Source organism: Dermochelys coriacea, chromosome 27, assembly GCF_009764565.3.
Source record: "Dermochelys coriacea isolate rDerCor1 chromosome 27, rDerCor1.pri.v4, whole genome shotgun sequence".
Taxonomy (NCBI): domain Eukaryota; kingdom Metazoa; phylum Chordata; order Testudines; family Dermochelyidae; genus Dermochelys; species Dermochelys coriacea.
The window spans coordinates 3,838,393-3,857,113 of record NC_050094.1 but is presented as its reverse complement, the minus strand read 5'-3'; the positions used below and the strand labels follow the sequence as shown (position 1 = coordinate 3,857,113).

At 49.0% G+C, this 18,721-nt stretch overlaps 1 protein-coding gene across 1 annotated transcript in view; it reads left to right on the top strand.

The window, feature by feature from the left end:
- LOC119848951 (alpha-2-macroglobulin-like protein 1) overlaps positions 1-18,721 on the top strand; it is an 83,173-nt gene that overhangs the window by 16,230 nt on the left and 48,222 nt on the right. The window contains exons 9-10 of the mRNA XM_038385410.1: positions 8,050-8,164; positions 9,242-9,351. Of these exons, the coding sequence (XP_038241338.1) occupies positions 8,050-8,164; positions 9,242-9,351 (225 nt within the window). The remainder of the gene's footprint in view (positions 1-8,049; positions 8,165-9,241; positions 9,352-18,721) is intronic.

Here is an 18,721-nt window from a genome sequence, read left to right as displayed (position 1 = left end):
GTTCCGCAAGCCTCCATGGGTTTCTCTCCATTCGAACTACTATATGTGCACCACCCTCGGGGCATATTGGATATAGCCAGAGAAGCCTGGGAAGAGGAGCCAAATCCCCGAAGGAACATAGTGGAGCATGTACTGCAGATGAGAGATCAGATAGCCCAAGTTACGCCCATTGTACGGGAACACTTGGAGAGAGCACAGGAGACCCAATGAACCCATTATAACCACCAAGCAAAGCTTCGATGATTCCAACCAGGGGATCGGGTGATGGTACTGGTACCCACAGCAGAAAGTAAACTGTTAGCCCAATGGCAGGGACCCTACGAAATAATTGAAGCCGTGGGAGAGGTGAACTACAAGGTGCGGCAGCCAGGCCGCCGGAAATCGGAGCAAATTTACCACATCAATCTTCTAAAACCTTGGCACGACCAAGAGACATGCTTAGTCATGCAGGAGACCCTTCCCCGGGAGGATAACTTACACGAGCAAGTGAGGAGATCATCCGACTTGACGCCGATCCAAAAGATCGAGGCAGCCGACATGATTAATCGCAACAGAGATGTGTTCTCTACAAAACCAGGGTGGACGACTGAGACCTATCACCATATCCGCACGATCCCCAGAGCCAAGGTAACATTGAGACCTTACCGAATCCTAGCAGCCAAAAGAGAGGAAATCAAAGCCGAAGTAAAGAAAATGTTAGAATTAGGGGTTATTGAAGAATCTTACAAAAAGAAAAGGAGTACTTGTGGCACCTTAGAGACTAACAAATTTATTAGAGCATAAGCTTTCGTGAGCTACAGCTCACTTCATCGGATGCATTAGGTGCCACAAGTACTCCTTTTCTTTTTGCAAATACAGACTAACACGGCTGCTACTCTGAAACCTGTCATTATGAAGAATCTTACAGTCAGTGGTCCAGTCCCATTGTTCTAGTGCCTAAACCTGATGGTACGATGAGATTCTATAATGACTTTCGCCGACTGAATGAAATATCCCAGTTTGATGCATACCTCATACTACGCATCGACAAACTGGTTGACCGACTGGGTAGTGCCCGATTCTTGACTACACTGGATCTGACAAAAGGGTACTGGCAGATTCCTCTGACCAAAGAAGCTAAAGAAAAGACAGCATTCTCCACCCCGGATGGGCTATTCCAGGACACCGTCCTCTTTTTTGGGCTACATGGGGCACCAGCCACATTGCAGCGCCTCATGGATAAGCTGCTACGCCCCCATACTAGTTATGCAGCTGCATACCTAGATGATGTAATCATCCATACGCGAGACTGGGGAACCCACCTGGAGAAAGTTGAGGTACTACTGCGCACCTTAAGGCGGGCTGGCCTCACTGCTAATCCCGCTAAATGCACCATAGGGCTAGCAGAGGCTAGGTACCTAGGATATATTGTGGGAAGGGGCATAGTGAAGCCCAAATGAATAAGGTAGAGGCAATTCAAAATTGGCCCCGGCCAACCTGAAAGAAGCAGGTCTGTGCGTTCCTAGGCGTGGTAGGTTACTACTGACGGTTTTTTCCCCACTTCGCCACTAGGGCAAGTCCCCTAACGGACCTGATGAAGGCCCGAGGTCCAGACAAGGTAAAGTGGATCGACGCAGCAGAGCGGGCATTTACAGACCTTCAGACGGCCCTCTGTAATGACCCTGTACTCATAGCCCTGGACTTTAACAGGGAATTTGTTTTACAAACAGACGCTTCTGAGGTGGGGTTGGGAGCAGTTCTGTCGCAAATGGTGGGAGAAGAGGAACACTCAATCCTCTACCTAAGCAAAAAGCTTCTCCCAAGAGAACAGAAATATGCAGTAGTCGAGAGAGAATGCCTTGCTGTCAAATGGGCTATGGAGACACTGCGTTACTACCTCTTAGGCCGGCGATTTACTCTTGTGACGGACCATTCACCCCTCCAGTGGATGCAGCGGAATAAGGAAAAGAATGCAGGGGTCACCAGGTGGTTCTTATCCCTCCAACCATTCCAGTTCTGCATTCGGCACAGGGCTGGATGCCACCACAGCAATGCTGATGGTTTGTCAGTCCTGGCATCCCAAGTTGCCCAACTCTATGGTGTTGAGCAGAGGGTGGGGATATGTGATGGGGCAAGGCCAGATGGCTATGGAAGAGTAGTCTTATTGGGATCCGGGCTATGGAAGAGTAGTGAGAGATAGATATATTAGCTCCAGGCTAAACAAATCCCTGGTACCAGGTTAAGTGAAATGGAAGCTGCTCCAGGTCAATTAAGACACCTGGGGCCAATTAAGAACTTTCCAGAAGGCAGGGAGAAGGCTAGGTTGATTGGGACACCTGAAGCCAATCAGGGACTGGCTGAAGCTAGTTAAAAGCCTCCCAGTCAGTCAGGTGGGGGTGCATGTGAGGAGCTGTGGGAAGAAGTTGCGCGGTTGGAGAGGCTGAGTAGTACACACCATATCAGGTACAAGGAAGGAGGCCCTGAGGAAGGGTGAAGTGGAGCTTGAGGAAGTGAGGGCTGCTGTGGGGGAAGTAGCCCAGGGAATTGTACATGTCATGTTTCTAAAAGATCAGCTACCATAGCTGATACTATTAGGGTCCCTGGTCTGGAGCCTGGAGTAGAGGGTGGGCCCGGGCTCCCCCCCCACACACACACCTTTGCCCCCTGATTAATCACTGAGACTAGAGACAACAGAAACTGTGCAAGGAAGGATAACTTTTCCTCACCTCCCTTGCTGGCTTATGATGAAAATGGCTCAGTAGACTGTGACCCTTGTCTCTAGAGAAAGAAGGATTACATGGAGGGTCACAGTGAGCCTCTGAGGTTAGCGAAATCCACCAGGAAACGCGGGACCCATGGAGGCAAGGACAGAGCTTTGTCACACACCTTAGAGACTAACAAATTTATTTGCGCATAAACTTTCGTGAGCTACAGCTCACTGGATGCATCTAATGAAGTGATCTGTAGCTCACGAAAGCTTATACTCAAATAAATGTGTTAGTCTCTAAGGTGCCACAAGTACTCCTTTTCTATCTGAAATTTTGTTGCCCAGTCACTCAGTTTTGTGAGATCCTTTTGTAGCTCTTTGCAGTCTGCCTGGGATTTAACTATCTTGAGTAGTTTTGTATCATCTGCAAATTTTGCCACCTCACTGTTTAACCCTTTTTCCAGATCATTTAAGAATATGTTGAATAGGACTGGTCCCCCCCCGTACAGACCCCTTGGGGCACCACTATTTACCTCTCTTCATTCTGAAAACTGACCATGTATTCCTACCCTTTCTTTCTTATATTTTAATCAGTTACCAATCCATGAGAGAACCTTCCCTCTTATCCATGACAGCTTACATTGCTTAACAGCCTTTGGTGAGGAACCTTGTCAAAGGCTTTCCGAAAATCTAAGTACACTATATCCACTGGATCCCCCTTGTCCATATGCTTTTAACTCTTCCCCACCCCCCCAAGGAATTCTGGTAGATTGGTGAGGCATGATTTCCCTTTACAAAAACCATGTTGGCTCTTCCCCAACAAATTATGTTCATCTATGTGTCTGATAATTTTGTTCTTTACTATAGTTTCAACCAGTTTGCCCAGTACTGAAGTCAGACTTACCAGCCTGTATTTGCTGGGATCACCTCTGGAGCCCTTTTTAAAAATTGGCATCACATTAGCTATCCTCCAGGCATTTGGTACAGAAGCTGATCTAAATGATAGGTTACAGACTACAGTTAGTAGTCCTGCAATTTCACTTTTGAATTCCTTCAAAACTCTTGGGTGAATATCATCTGGTCCTAGTGACTTATTACTGTTTAATTTATTAATTTGTTCTATAACCTCCTCTAATGACACCTCAATCTGGGACAGTTCCTCAGATTTGTCACCTAAAAAGAATGGCTCAGGTTTGGGAATCTCCCTCACATCCTCAACTGTGAAGACCAATGCAAAGAATTCATTTAATTTCTCCTCAATGGCCTTATTGTCTTTGAGTGCTCCTTTAGCATCTCGATTGTCCAGTGGCCCCACTGGTTGTTTAGGAGGCTTCCTGCTTCTGATGTACTTAAACAAATTTTTGCTATTACTTTTTGAGTCTTTGGCTAGCTGTTCTTCAAATTCTTTTTTGGTCTTTCTAAGTATATTTTCACACTTCATTTGCCAGATTTTATGCTCCTTTCTATTTTCCTCACTTCCAACTTTTTAAAGGATGCCTTTTTACCTCTCACTGCTTCTTTTACTTTGTTGTTTAGCCATGGTGGCACTTTTTTGGTTCTCTTACTATGTTTTTTAATATGAGGGATACATTTAAGTTGAGCCTCTAATATGGTGTTTTTAAAAAGCTTCCTTGCAGCTTGCAGGGTTTTCACTTTTGGTACTGTACCTTTTAATTTCTGTTTAACAAACCTCATTTTTGTGTAGTTCCCCTTTCTGAAATTAAATGCTACCGTGTTGGGCTGCTGTGGTATTAAATTTAATTATATTATGGTCACTGTTAAATTTAATTATATTATGGTCACTATTACCAAGCAATCCAGTTATATTCATCTCTTGGACCAGATCCTGTGCTCTACTTAGAACTAAATCAAGAATTGCCTCTCCTTTGGTGGGTTCCAGGACTAGCCACTCCAAGAAGCGGTCATTAATGATATCCAGAAATTTTATCTCTGCATCCCACCCAGACACATACCCAGTCAGCATTGAGATAGTTGAAATCCACCATTATTATTAATTTTTTATTTTAATAGCCTCTCTAATCTCCATGAGCATTTCACAGTCACTATCACCATCCTGGTCAGGTGGTCAGTAATATATCCCTACCGCTATATTCCTATTATTAGAGCATGGAATTTCTATCCATAGAGATTCTATGGTACAGTTTGATTCATTTACAATTTTTACTTCATTTGATTCTATGCTTTCTTTCACATATAGTGCCACTCACTCACCAGCACGACCTGTTCTGTCCTTCTGATATATTTTGTACCCTGGTATTACTGTGTCCCATTGATTATCCTCATTCCACCAAGCTTCTGTGATGCCTATTATATCAATATCCTCATTTAAAATTGGGCACTCTAGTTCATCCATCTTATTATTTAGACTCCTAGCATTGGTATATAAGCACTTTAAAAACTTGTCACTTTTTAGCTGTCTGCCATTACATGGTGTAATTGAATGGGACTCCTTTTCATTTGACTGTTTCTCATCAGATCCTACCTGTATTTTATCACCTTCCATCCTCTCCTCTTTACTAGGACATAGAAAATCTCCATTAATAGATCCTCCCCTAAGGAATGTCAAAAACCAGTCGGAGAACAATTCAATCTCTCTGGTCACTCAATTACAGACCTAAGAGTGGCTATTCTTCAACAAAAAAACTTCAAAAACAGACTCCAACGAGAGACTGCTGAATTGGAATTAATTTGCAAACTGGATACAATTAACTTAGGCTTGAATAGAGACTGGGAGTGGATGGGTAAAACTATTTCCCCATGTTATTTCCCCACCCCACCCCCTACTGTTCCTCAGACATTCTTGTCAACTGCTGGAAATAGCCCATCTCGATTATCACTACAAAAGGTTTTCTTCCTCCCCCCTCCAGCTGGTAATAGCTCATCTTAAGTGATCACTCTCCTTACAGTGTGTATAGTAACACCCATTGTTTCATGTTCTCTGTGTATATAAATCATCTCCTCACTGTATTTTCCACTGGATGCATCCAATGAAGTGAGCTGTAGCTCACGAAAGCTTATGCTCAAATAAATTTGTTAGTCTCTAAGGTGCCACAAGTACTCCTTTTCTTTTTGCGAATACAGACTAACACGGCTGCTACTCTGAAACCTGTCAATAAGGTATGTCACTGTCTGAACCATGTGCTCCTCCGCACCTGTTGGCTTTCCCCCGGGCTTTAGTAAAAACTGCTCTATGACCTTTTAAGTGCCAACAACCTGGTTCCATTTTGGTGTAGGTGGAGCCCATCCTTCCTGTATAGGCTCCCTCTTTCCCAAAAGTTTCCCCAGTTCCTAATAAATCTAAACCCCTCCTCCCTACACTATCATCTCATCCATGCATTGAGATCCTGCAGTTCTGTCTGTCTAACTGCTCCTTGTAAATGGAACTGGGAGCATTTCAGAGAATGGCACCAGGGAGGTCCTGGACTTCAATCTCTTACCCAGCAGCCTACATTTGGCCTCCAGGACCTCTCTCCTATCCTTTCCTATGTCATTGGTATCTACATGTACCACAATCACCGGCTCCTCCCCAGCACTACACATAAGTCTATCTAGATGCCTCGAGAGATCTGCAACCTTTGCACCAGGTAGGCACATCACCATGTAACCAGTTCTCCTGGTTATCGCAAACCCAGCTATTTATGTTTCTAATGATCAAATCCTCCATAACTATTACCTGTCTCTTCCTAATAACGGGAGTTCCCTCCCACAGAGAGGTATCCTCAGGGCAAGGGGATACCACGACATCATCTGGAAGGAGAGTCTCAACTATGGGATCGTTTCCCTCTGCTCCAGTTGGATATTCTCCTTCCCTGAGACTTTCATACTCCTCAACAGCACAGAGACTGTCAGATGGGGAGTGGGACTGTTCTACTGTGTCCCAAAAAGTCTCATCTATGTACCTGTCTGTCTCCCTTAGCTCCTCCAGTTCAGCCACTCTGGTCTCCAAAGCCCATACACAGTATCTGAGGGCCAGGAGCTCCTTGCACTGAATGCACACATACGCCACCTGCCGTAGGGCAGATAATCATACATGCTGCATTGGGTGCAATAAACTCGATAGCACCCACTCTGTTGCTGGATCTCTGCCTGCATCGTCTTTTTACTCCTGAAGCTTGTTCCTTTGTTGTTGCTTTGGTTTTACCAGGAGGTGGTTTGGGCTTTAAATTTAAAGAATGTTAAGTGTATTTAGCCCCCCCCCCCCTCCGCCCGGCTCACATTCCCTGCTCTATACTCCCTCGTAAAACTCCCCTGATAGCCGCTCCTATTCGCTAGCTCCTCTGGTTGCTTACGAGCAGGCTTTTTAAAGCCCAGGTCCTCCTGAGTAGTCCCGCCCCCTGGTTAAAGGTTGATGGGGGCTAAAGGGCTTAGGGATCACAGCCTCCTTAAGCAGCTCTCAGCAGGCCGCTAGGTTCAGCACACACATGATCAGCACAAACGGACCACACAGTATATTTCAATCACACTACAGACAACTGGCAGCTGTTGAGCAGGGCTTAGGGCCTTATACGCCCCCCCCACCATAATATCTCAGGGCCTCACTGACCCTCCTAGCCCCGGGAAATGGGGCAGGCTCCTGTTCCCATTGCACAGATGGGGAACTGAGGCACGGAGATGCTCAGGGTCCACAGCATCTCCGAGCCCAGCTCTGCTGCCTGGGGCTTGCGCTGCGGGGCTAAAGTAACAGTGTAGCTGCTCAGCTGCAGCCTGGGCTGTGAGACCCTCCCACATCCCCGGGTCTAGAGCCTGGACCCAAATGTCGACCTGTTGGTTTTAGCCCCGCAGCACAAGCTGGGCTCTGAGACTCGCTGCCGCAGGGTGTTTCTGCTGGAGCCGTACTCAGAGGGACTTGCAGGCAGCCTGTGGCAGAGCAGGGACTTGCCCCCAGGTCTCTCCAGACCTAGGCCAGTGCCCTAGGTTACGGGGCCTCCCTTCCTCATCAGCAGCTCTCGTTAGGCGGGGGCACTGTAAAGATACAGATCTCCCCGAATGCTCTCCGTCCTGGGCAGTGGGGGGGGGCCAATTGGAATTAGCCAGCGTTAACACGACCATGGGGACAAGCACCAGGGGATGGTCACGAGTGGCCAGGGCCTCTGTTTTATGTCTCATGCATCCACAGCAGCTCCAGCTGCACAGCGCCCCCTAGCGCTGCGCTGGGATACTGGTGTCAGGGCCGACTCCAAGGTGCGAGCGCCCCCTCCTGCTGACTGCAGCATCCAGGTTTTCTTTGAGTGTCTCCCGTCCAAGCGCTAACCAGGCCAAGCCCAATTAGAGACCTGCTGAGCTGACACCTGCAGGGCCTGGTGCAGAGCTGCTGCTAACGGGCCGTGATTCTCTCCCTCCAGACTGACAGCAACGGCTGCTTTTCCAGAGAGGTGGGGACGGCTCCCTTCAACCTGACCCACTCTGGCTACAAGAGGCGCCTCCAGGCCAAGGCCTCTCTAGTGGAGGAGGGGACAGGTAAGGTAGACAACCCTCCAGGATTGGCCTCGCGTCTCCAGGAATTAAAGATTAATCTTTAATTAAAGATTATGTCATGTGAAGAAACATTCAGGAATACATCCAACCAAAATTGGCAAGCCTAGGGACAAGTGGGACTGAAATCAAGCACACATGCACGCCCCCAGCAGTAAACCCCCCAGGGGCAGAGGGGTCTCACTTGCACATGTGGTAATGTCATTTGTAGCCCAGCTGCTTTAGAGATGGGCCCAAGAGGTAGCGTTTGGGGGTTGGATCTGGGGTTCTGGTTCAGCCCATCTCTGGATCGATCCCTCATGAGGAGTTCAGACCTGGGTTCATTCATGCAAAGACTAAACAGCCTCCCGCGAGTGGCCTCTGGCTTTGGACTGAGCTGGCAGAGTGGAGTGAAGGCCCAGTCTGTGTCGCTGGGTCCTGAGTCACGGCCTCAGTGACGTTAGCGCTTAGCGTTCAAAACTGCAAGTACTAATCGCTTAGTAATGACCTCAGATAACTCCACATTTAACCCAGAAGAATCCTGATTTCCAGAGCGGCCGACACCCATTTGGCTGAAAACTGTAACTGTGGGGTGGCTACAGCGTTACCCTTGGGTGCTGACATCAGCGATGGCGAAGTGGCTGGAGGAGAGCGGGTCCAGAATGGCAACGGGTCACTGGGCACTTCTGAAAATGGCCCTTTCTGGGGGCAGGCACTGTGCCAAGAGGCCTGTGTGCGGGGTCAGCTCTGGGGCCGTTCAGTTAAGAGCTCTCTGCTGGGAAAGGGCCGCAGCGCCAGGAGACCCTGCTGGCAAATGTCAAGTGGCTGGTTTGGGATTAAGCCCCATGGGAAGGTGGATCTAAACTTTCCCCACAGTTACAGTTTTCCAGATTCCCCAGAAAAATCCTTCTCCAACCCCAGCCAAATTTCCCAAATTCTCCACCAAGATCACACCCTCCAGCCCATAGCGAGAGGGGGTAGAAATGGCTGCACGTATTGTTATGGAGAGAAATCTGGGATGAAGCCTGAACTCTGGTGTTGCTCCCGGCACCTTCCTCCTATCGTCCCTCCCTCTCCTGCTAGGGGTGGAGCTCAACGCAACCAAGCACTGCAACATCGTGTCTGAAATCGCTACAGTGACCTTTGAGGATGCTGATGCTACCTACAAGGCTGGAATCCCCTACACTGGCAAGGTAACGGGACTACCAGTGTGACAGAGTGGAATATGTCTGTACCAAACTCTAACCTCCATTTACATTGACTGTTTGCCAGATGTGCTGCACTTCTGGTGCATATGTGCCCCATGCACTGGAGATCAGAATGCTTTAGCTGTGCTCTCCATGTCCTCAAGCCCCGTCTTACCAAGGGCACAATAGGGGTTGAGCAACTAGCCAACCCTCAGTTCCTTCTCAGGGCCTCTGGCTGTGAGACAGAGCCAGCAGCAGTGTCTGGTCTCCTGCTCCACTGAAGTTTTTCTCTTTACGTTTTGTAAATAGCAATTTTTGATAGTTAACAATTTTTACTGGAGATAGTGATTTAGTTAGTTTAGCTGAACTTTCCTGTTTTAGGGAGGATTTGAGTATTTGATGCCCTCTCCTCGGAGCAAAGAATGTCAGCCATACTTCCAGGGTAGGGAAGTCTAGCCTGGGAAGCAGGGACTCTGAAAAAGATGCGGGGGTCATGGTGGATAATCAGCTGACCATGAGCTCCCAATGCGATGCTGTGGCCAAAAGAGCTCATGCGATTCTGGGATGGATAAACGGGACTCTCGAGTAGGATACTCTGTATTTGGCAGGGGTGCAACTGATGCTGACGTGTCCAGTTCCGGTGCCCACAATTCAACAAGGATATTGATAAATTGAAAAGGGTTCGGAGAAGAGCCCCAAGAATGGTGAAAGGATTAGACAAGATGCCATATAGTGAGAGACAAAGAGCTCAATTTATTTAGCTTAAGAGAGAGAAGGTTAAAGGGTGACTTGATTACAATTTGTAAATATTGGGGAACATATATCCAATATAGCAGAGAAAGGTCGAACACAATTCAATGGCTGGAAATTGAAGCTTGACAAATTCAAACGGGAAATATGGTGTTAATTTTTTATAGTGAGGGTAATTAACCAACAATTTACCGAGGTTCATGATGGATTCTCCATCCCTGACAATCTGTAAATGAAGACGGGATGTTCTTCTAACAGATTGGCTCTGGGAATTATTTTGGGGCAGTTCTCTGGCCTATGCTATGCAGGAGATCAGACTGGATGATCACAATGATCCCTTCTGGCCTTGGAATCCATGAATCCTGGTATGGGGGGGTAGGGCTCTGATGTGAGCAATTTCTGTCTTCTCCAGGTACAGGGGGGTTTAGTCCCCAGGATTTAAATTATGTCCCTTACGTGGGTCTGCCATGCGAGGAACAACAGACACTCTAAGTGTCTGTATTGTCTGGGTACACAGACACACATTAGAGAGCAGTGCAGGGACTTCAGAGGCCTCCCAAAATGGGTTGTGAAATCCAGGGAGACTAGACTGAAAGTATTTCTCCTGGAAAAATCTAGGAGTCCAGGCTCAGTCCCTAAAGAGATGCAGGATCCTCCTAGGACCGGTCACCCTTGAGTAAAAAGTACCCTGGTAGCCATCTCTTCAGCCTCTAAGGCTGTGCCTGCCCCGGTTAGCAACCTCGAGTGTGATGGACACTGTCAGGATTTCTTCCCCACTCTGAACTCTAGGGTACAGATGTGGGGACCCGCATGAAAGACCCCCTAAGCTTATTCTTACCAGCTTAGGTTAAAAACTTCCCCAAGGTACAAACTTTGCCTTGTCCTTGAACAGTATGCTGCCACCACCAAGCGTTTTAAACAAAGAACAGGGAAAGAGCCCACTTGGAGACGTCTTCCCCCAAAATATCTCCCCAAGCCCTATGCACCCTCTTTCCTGGGGAGGCTTGAGAATAGTATCCTAACCAATTGGTTACAAAATCATCAAAGACCCAAACCCCTGGATCTTGGAACAATGGAAAAATCAGTCAGGTTCTTAAAAGAAGGATTTTATTTAAAAAAAAAGAAAGGTAAAAGGCGTCTCTGAAATATCGGGATGGAAAATACTTTACAGGGTATTCAGATTCAAAACACAGAGGATCCCCCTCTGGGCAAAATCTTAAAGTTACAGAAAACAGGAGTAAACCTCCCTCTTAACACAGGGAAAATTCACATAAAACAACAGATAAACTAATCCGCCTTGCCTGGCTTACCTATACTGGTTGCAATATTGGAGACTTGGATTAGGATGGGTTGGAGAAGATGGATTCTGTCTGGCCACTCTCAGTCCCAAGAGAGAACAACCACGTAAGCAAAGAGCACAAAAAAAAGCCTTTCCCCCCCACCCCCACACCGTCCCAAGATTTGAAAGTATCTTTGAGTCAGGTGCCAGCCAGGTTAGCTGAGCTTCTTAACCCTTTACAGGTAACAGGATGTGGCCTCTGGCCAGGAGGGATTTTAATGCACTGTATACAGAAAGGTGGTTACCTTTCCCTTTATTTTTATGACAGACACCATCCTGCCAAGGGCATGGGAGTAGATCTCCTCCCCAGGTACCTGCTAAGTCACCTCTTTCTTTGTCACTTAAGAAGGGCCGCTTGAGGCCAATCCCTGCTCCCTCTGGCACCCAAAGAGAAGGAGTCCTGAGTCCTTAGTTCCTCCGGTGACTGATCCCTTGGCGCTGCAGACAGGATTTCATGTCTGATGGGGTTCCTCAAGCATCAATCCTGGGTCCAGTACGACTCAGTATTGTCATTTAATGACTTGGATAATGGAATGGAGAGTGTGCTTATAAAATTTGCTGATGACACCAAGCTGGGGGGGTTGCAAGCACTTTGGAGGACAGGATTAAAATTCTAAACAACTTTGACAAATTAGAGAATGGGTCTGAAATCAATAAGATGTAATTAATTAAAGACAAGTGCAATGTACAACACTTAGGGAGTTGAAATCAAATGACCAACTACAAAATGAGGAAAAGCTGGCTAGATGATAATACTGCTAGAAAGGATGTGTGGGTCAATCACAAATTGAATACAAGTCAACAGTGTGTTGCAGTTCCAAAAAAGGCTAATATCATTCTGAGGTTTACTAACAGGAGTACTGAATGTATAGCACGGGAGGTAATTGTCCCACTCCACTCGGCACTGGTGAGACTTCAGCTGCAATACTGTGTCCAGTTCTGGGTGCCACACTTTGATCATTTTTGTTGCTCTCCTCTGGACTGTCTCCAATTTATCCACATCTTTCTTAAAGGTAAATGACCTGCCATATGAGGAAAGGTTAAAAAACTGAGCATATTTAATCTGAAGAAAAGAAGGCTGATGTGGGACCTGATGACAGTCTTCAAATATGTTAAGGGCTGTTATAAAGAGGATGGAGGTCAATTGTTTCCATCTCCACTGAAGGTCAGACAAGGAGTAATGGGCTTAATCTGCTGCAAGGAAGATTTAGGGTTAGTTATGAGGAAAAACTTTCTAACTATAAATTCACTTAAGCTCTGGAACACACTTCCAAGCATGGTTGTGGAAACCCCATCACTGGAGGTGTTTAAGAACAGGCTGGGCAAACACCTGTCAGGGATGGTCTTGTCTAGGTTTACTTGATCCTGCCTCAGTGCAGGGGGCTGGACTAGATGACCTCTCAATGTTCCTTCCAGCCCTACATTTCTGTGATTCCATGATGTTCCTCAGAAACCCTTAAGATCAGCACATCCATTAGAAGAAGAGTTTTCAGCCTCCTCTTCTTCTTGTGAGGGTAGTGAAGGGGGCTCACTATTCTGTTCCACTAGGATACCCTTTTTTGACCCTTATGTATTAGAGAAAGCCTTTAGGAATAAGGGCAAATATAGGTATGATAGCACTAGACCAGGGGTGGGCAAACTTTTTGGCCCGAGGGCCACATCTGGGTGGGGAATTGCATGCAGGGCCATGAATGTAGGGCTGGGGTAAGGGGTTGGGGTGCAGGAGGGAGAGCGGGGTATGGGAGGAGGTGCATGTGCAGGAAGGGGCTCAGGGCAAGGGATTGGGGCACAGGAGGGATCCAGGGTGTACGAGGGGGCTCAGGGAAGGGGGCTGGGGTGCAGGGAGGGATGCAGAGTGCAGGAGTGGGCTCAGGATAGGCGGTTGGGGTGCAGGAGGGGTGCGGGATGTACGAGGGGGCTCAGGGCAGGGGGTTGGGGTGCAGGTTCCAGCTCAGCGCTGCTTACCTTGAGCAGCTCAGAAAATCAAACAGGACAAAGCCTTGGTCATACTGGCAGTCCCAGCTTGGCCAGACAATACTGGCATCCAGAACTCAAATCTCTGTCACTGACCCCTCCAGTTGCACTACCTCTGTTCTTCACCCAGACCTGATATCCCTGCATCTGATAGCATGGAAACTTCCTGGTTACTGGACTTAGAAAAAACTTGTTTTGCAGATGTACAAAATATCCTAGTTCAGAGTAGAAACAGTCCAGTAGGTGCACCTAGGCTGCGATGTGGGCACACCTCTCTGCATGGTCATCTCAACACAATCTGCCCCCAACAGGGCCACCAATTCCTGATATACTTCAATATTTGCTGTCCTTGAAAACATCTGGCCCATCTGTGAGCTCAGTATGGGTTCATCTGGCGGTGAACTTGGTGCATCATCCACCAGCCAAACATTATACAGTTTTCTCTCATTGTCTAGTAAGCAAGATTTTAAGGGGACTTATCAGAGTCTTTCTCCCGGAGTAACAGCTTCTTCCATGATAGGACCTTAATATGGTGCTTATCTGTCTGATGGACCATCTGTTTGAGCTGGTCTACATTGGTCTATAAAGTCTTCATTCCTCATAACATTTACATCAGCTCATAGGGCTGGCAGATTACAAGGTCATCATAGACTGTCTTTCATAAAGATAATGTGGCATTTAAACCACATCCTAAATTTCTCTCAGAAGCAGTTTCAGACAATCATTTAAACCATTTCATACCTTTATCTGTATTCTTTCCTAAGCCCCGTGTGACGAAGCGGGACTGTTCTTAATGTTTCCTCTGAATATTGTAGGGGGAACCTCAATTTTCCCATGCAGTTCTTAAGTATCTAGGTGGTGGGATAAGGGTGTATGATTGTTGCAGAGCCCTAGAGGGCAGGTGTGTGCATGGATCTGGACACAGAGAATGGCTGACATCCTGTTCCTCGCAACTAATGGCCTAGCCCTTCCCTCCTGCAAGGTGAGAGCTAAAGGGTTGGAGAACAAAGAAATCAGGTGCCCTCCTGGCCCAGGAAAGGGACAAAGCCCAGAGAAGGAGGGGCTGGGGAGAGTTTCAGTTTGGGGCTGGCTGGGGACATGGAGTGAAGTGCAGACGGGGTTGTCTGGCTCTCTGTCCCCCAAAATGGACCCAGCTGCCAGGTCCTGTTCTCTGCACCTACAAGCTCTGGTTTAGACCATGTTCCTGTCATTTAATAAACCTTCTGTTTTACTGGCTGGCTGAGTCTGGCTGCAAAGTTGGGGTGCAGGACCCTCTGGCTTCCCTAGGAACCTGCCTGGGCAGACTCACTGTGGGAAGCGCACGGAGGGCAGAGGATGCTGGATGCTCCGAGGTCAGACCCAGGAAGGTGGAAGTTGTGTGAGCTGTATGTCCTGAAGACAGTCTGCTCACAGAAAGGAGACTTCCCCAGAGTCCTGACTGGCTTCGTAGGGAGCAGTTCCAGGGCATCACCCAGGGACTCCATGACAACTGGTGGCAGAGGTGGGATGTACTGCACCCCGTGGATGGCGCGTCCTGCAGTAAGTGACTGGGGAGCAGTAAAACAAAGGGGGATTGACAAGGACCAGGTATGCTGAAGGCTCAGAGAGGAGCAGTTTCGGGGGGCAGTTAAGCCCTGGGAGTGTGTGACCAGTGAGAAGGACTGTGCAGTAATGGGGTCCCCCTGGGGACTGCAGTGAGCAGTCTCAGAGGCGGAGGAGCCTGCAGCTTGGCCCTGGGAGAGAGAAGGACTTTTGCAGTAACAGGGTTCCCCTGGGGATTGCAGCGAGCGGTCCCAGGGGCGGAGGAGTCTGCAGCTTGACCCTGCCAAAGAGGTGGTGACCTCGAGAAGGGCTGGCACACTAGGGTTCTCCCTAGAAACCATAGGGAACTGAGAGCACACAGGCCTGTGAGTCCACAACAACTTGAGAACAGTGGAGTGATGGCCTGTCACAATCTCCTTAAGAAGGACATTGTAACCCTGTGCAAAAAGAGGGGGTTGAGCATGGGAAAGTTCACCAAAGCACAGTTAATCGTGCAGCTGGAGGAGGATGATCACTCTAAGGAGCAGATTCCTGATCCCAGATGGGGCTATAGCAGGATCTTGGAGCAGCTGGAGTAGTTGCCAGGCATCCCCAAGACTCCTGTCCCCGACCAGATGAGGGTCTTCATGATCGGGTTCCCCATCTGGGGATCGGAGACGGACGGGATTGGAGCTGAGTCCGAGAGAGCGAGAGGACTGGAGAGACAGCGAGAGCCCGAGAAGGAGCTGCAGAAACAGCAGCAGCATGAACTGGCGATGGTGGAGCGGAGAGGGGACCTCCCGGGGTGAGTGGGGATAGACCCCGGGGGGCCAGTTCTGCAGGGAACCTCAAGACTAAATTCCTGCCCCTGGTTAAGGGGGGGGGGATGTGGATGTCCTGCGGAAAAGCCCCGGTGTCTAGCTCCCTTGCTGGGTCCCAAGGCCATAGACTCTGTCAGCCAGATGGGTGGGGAGGTGGACAGGCTCCCACTCCTGCCCCCAACCTATATGTCTGCGTGGAATCTCCTGGGCTCAGGCCCCTTGGACCCCCAGTGGGAGCAGAAGGTGGTGTCAATGGGGAGACATTCCTGGGGTGGTGAGATCCTGGGACAGAGAGAACTGGTGTCAGGCCCCTGGTGGTGCAGCCTCAGATGCTGAGGGGCTGGGTGAGCTGGGTGAGGGTCCCAGGGATGAAGCCCCTCGCTCTGCCTATGTCCCAGATCCCTATGCAGACCCAGGAGGGGTGGGGCTGGCTGGTCATTGGGGTTCTCCAGGATATCAGCTGTGAGACCCTGTTGGGGAGTGACTGTGTCTCTTTGGTACAGGATCCAGGCCCTGATCCTGTAAGGGCCTGGATTTGAATTTGAATCCAGGGAACCAGTCGGTGGAGAGGGAAATGGTCAGTGAAAATGCAGATGACCTGGCTGGCAGGGGGAGGAGCTGCTAGGCTCGGGCTATCTGCCTGCCTGTAACCAGACCCCTGGGGCTGGGTGGGACAGAGAGATGCTTCCTGCCCTCTTGCACACTGGAGAGGGGGCTCACGCTGGCTCTGATGCAGTGAGGAAAGCAGCGAGCTCACTGCCTACCCCCACTGGGACAGCAAGGGCAGCGCTGAGCACAGTGGGAGCTGAGACCCCAGCTGAGTGGGGGAAGACACAGGCAGGGCAGGGTATCGTTGGGAGTGGCAAGGTGCTTGGTAAGGAAAGTTTGGATGAGCCTAGGCAGCCTTGTGAGCTGATGGCTTTCCCTAGTCAGCAGGGTGGGAAGGCGAGGAGAGTGGAAGATGAGTGTCCCTGCACCTTTCCTGTTACCTGGGTGGAGAAGTGTGACAGGGAAGGAAACATGCCTGTGTCTGTCGGGGGTATTGACTTGCCTATGGGGGGAGCTACCCTGATCTCCAAGCAGTTGTCTGTGAACAGCCCTTTGTGCTGAGACCAGGGGAATGAGATCCCGAGCTGTTTGTCTGGGAAAGGAGAAAGTGTGTCCGGCTCTTCTTTGTCTGTGGAGCAGACAGAAGGGGCCTTTCAGCCGGTGATGGTTGAGAATAGTGCAGTTGGTTCTGGATTCAGCTAAAGCCCAGGAAGGGAATGGCCCTAAGTTTGTGTCTGCTCGGGAGAATGGCCCTGGAACTAGGTCGCATCCAGTTAGTGTCTATGTAAAATCCCAGAGACCAGACAATTCTGGTGCTTGTATTTTGCCTGTTGCTAGTGTGTGGCTGGGAAAGGGTGCAGCAACTCTGTCTAATCAGGGTGAGATCCTAGCCAGGACACAAGGAGAGCAGAAAGGTGATTTGATTGTGTTACCTACTGAGGGTGTGGAAACCTGTAGCAAGAAGGAAAAGATTCCTGAACTTGTGTGTGGCAAAGAAAAGGAAAAGGCTTCTAACCTTTTATCTAGGAAGTCTGCCAGTTTGCAGAAAGAGGATTGTGTAGGAATCCACCTGATGGGCCAGAGGTAATTCTAGATGTAAGTGAGACCCAGAAAGAGTCTGTTGTTGCTCAGGAAAGTGTTTCTCTAGAGCAAGCCCTAGGTGAAGAGGGTAAGGGCAGAATTTCTGTGAAGGGTGAATTGTTGCATAGAAAAGCCCCTAGGGAAAGGAATCCTCATGGAGTCTTTGCAAGCAGTTTACTGCCACTGAAGGGTGTGAAAGTGATTTAATCCAGAAAGTTTCAGTTTCTAACAGCCAGAAATTTTCCGTTGTGAATGAAGCCACTGACTTTCCTGTTGAAAGATCCAGTGTGGATGGCTTTGAGATGGAGTGAAAGCTGTTAAGAAAGTTAAACAGTCCTCTAACCAAGTGGCTGTGTTTGGCCAGCTTGTTGGGGAGAGACAAGGTTGTTGAGAAAGGAATGGCTCCATGATAGTTCTGTAAGTGAACAGTATGTGGCCCAAGTCAAGATAGCCTGAATTGCAGCCCTCCAGACTGGAGCGCTGGGAGAAGACCCCATCCCAGTTTGACCCCGGGGGGTTTTGGGGTGGCAAAAGGCACAGGCCGCATAAATCTTCCCACATGCGGCATGCAAGTGCTATCGACCCCCCCCCCCCCCGACCTAAGGGAGGGTGTGAAACTGGAAGGGCCTGGTGTAACTCCCACCAAGGGAGAGATGCTGGGGAATCCATGGGAATGTTGGTGGCTTCGAACTTTCCCAGGTCACCGGCTAAAGTGACCCCGCTCAGTTCGGTCTCGAAGGGGGGAGTGATGTGACGAAGCGGGACTGTTCTTAATGTTTCCTCTGAATATTGTGGGGGTGCCTCAGTTTCCCCTATGCAGTTCTTAAGTATCTAGGTGGTGGGATAAGGGTGTATGATTGTAGCAGAGCCCTAGAGGGCAGGTGTGTGTATGGATCTGGACACAGAGAATGGCCGACACCCTGTTTCCTGGCAACTGATGGTCTGGCCCTTCCCCCCTGCAAGGTGAGAACTAAAGGGTTGGAGAACAAAGGAATCAGGTGCCCTCCTGGCCCGGGAAAGGGACAAAGCCCAGAGGAGGAGGTGCTGGAGAGAGTTTCAGTTTGGGGCTGGCTGGGGACATGGACTGAAGTGCAGACGGGGTTGTCTGGCTCACTGTCCCCCAAAATGGACCCAGCTGCCGGGTCCTGTTCTCTGCACCTACAAGCTCTGGCTTAGATCATGTTCCTGTCATCTAATAAACCTTCTGTTTTACTGGTTGGCTGAGAGTCACGTCCGGCTGCGAAGTTGGGGTGCAGGACCCTCTGGCTTCCCCAGGAACCCACCTGGGCGGACTCGCTGTGGGAAGCACATGGAAGGGCAGAGGATGCCAAATGCTCCGAGG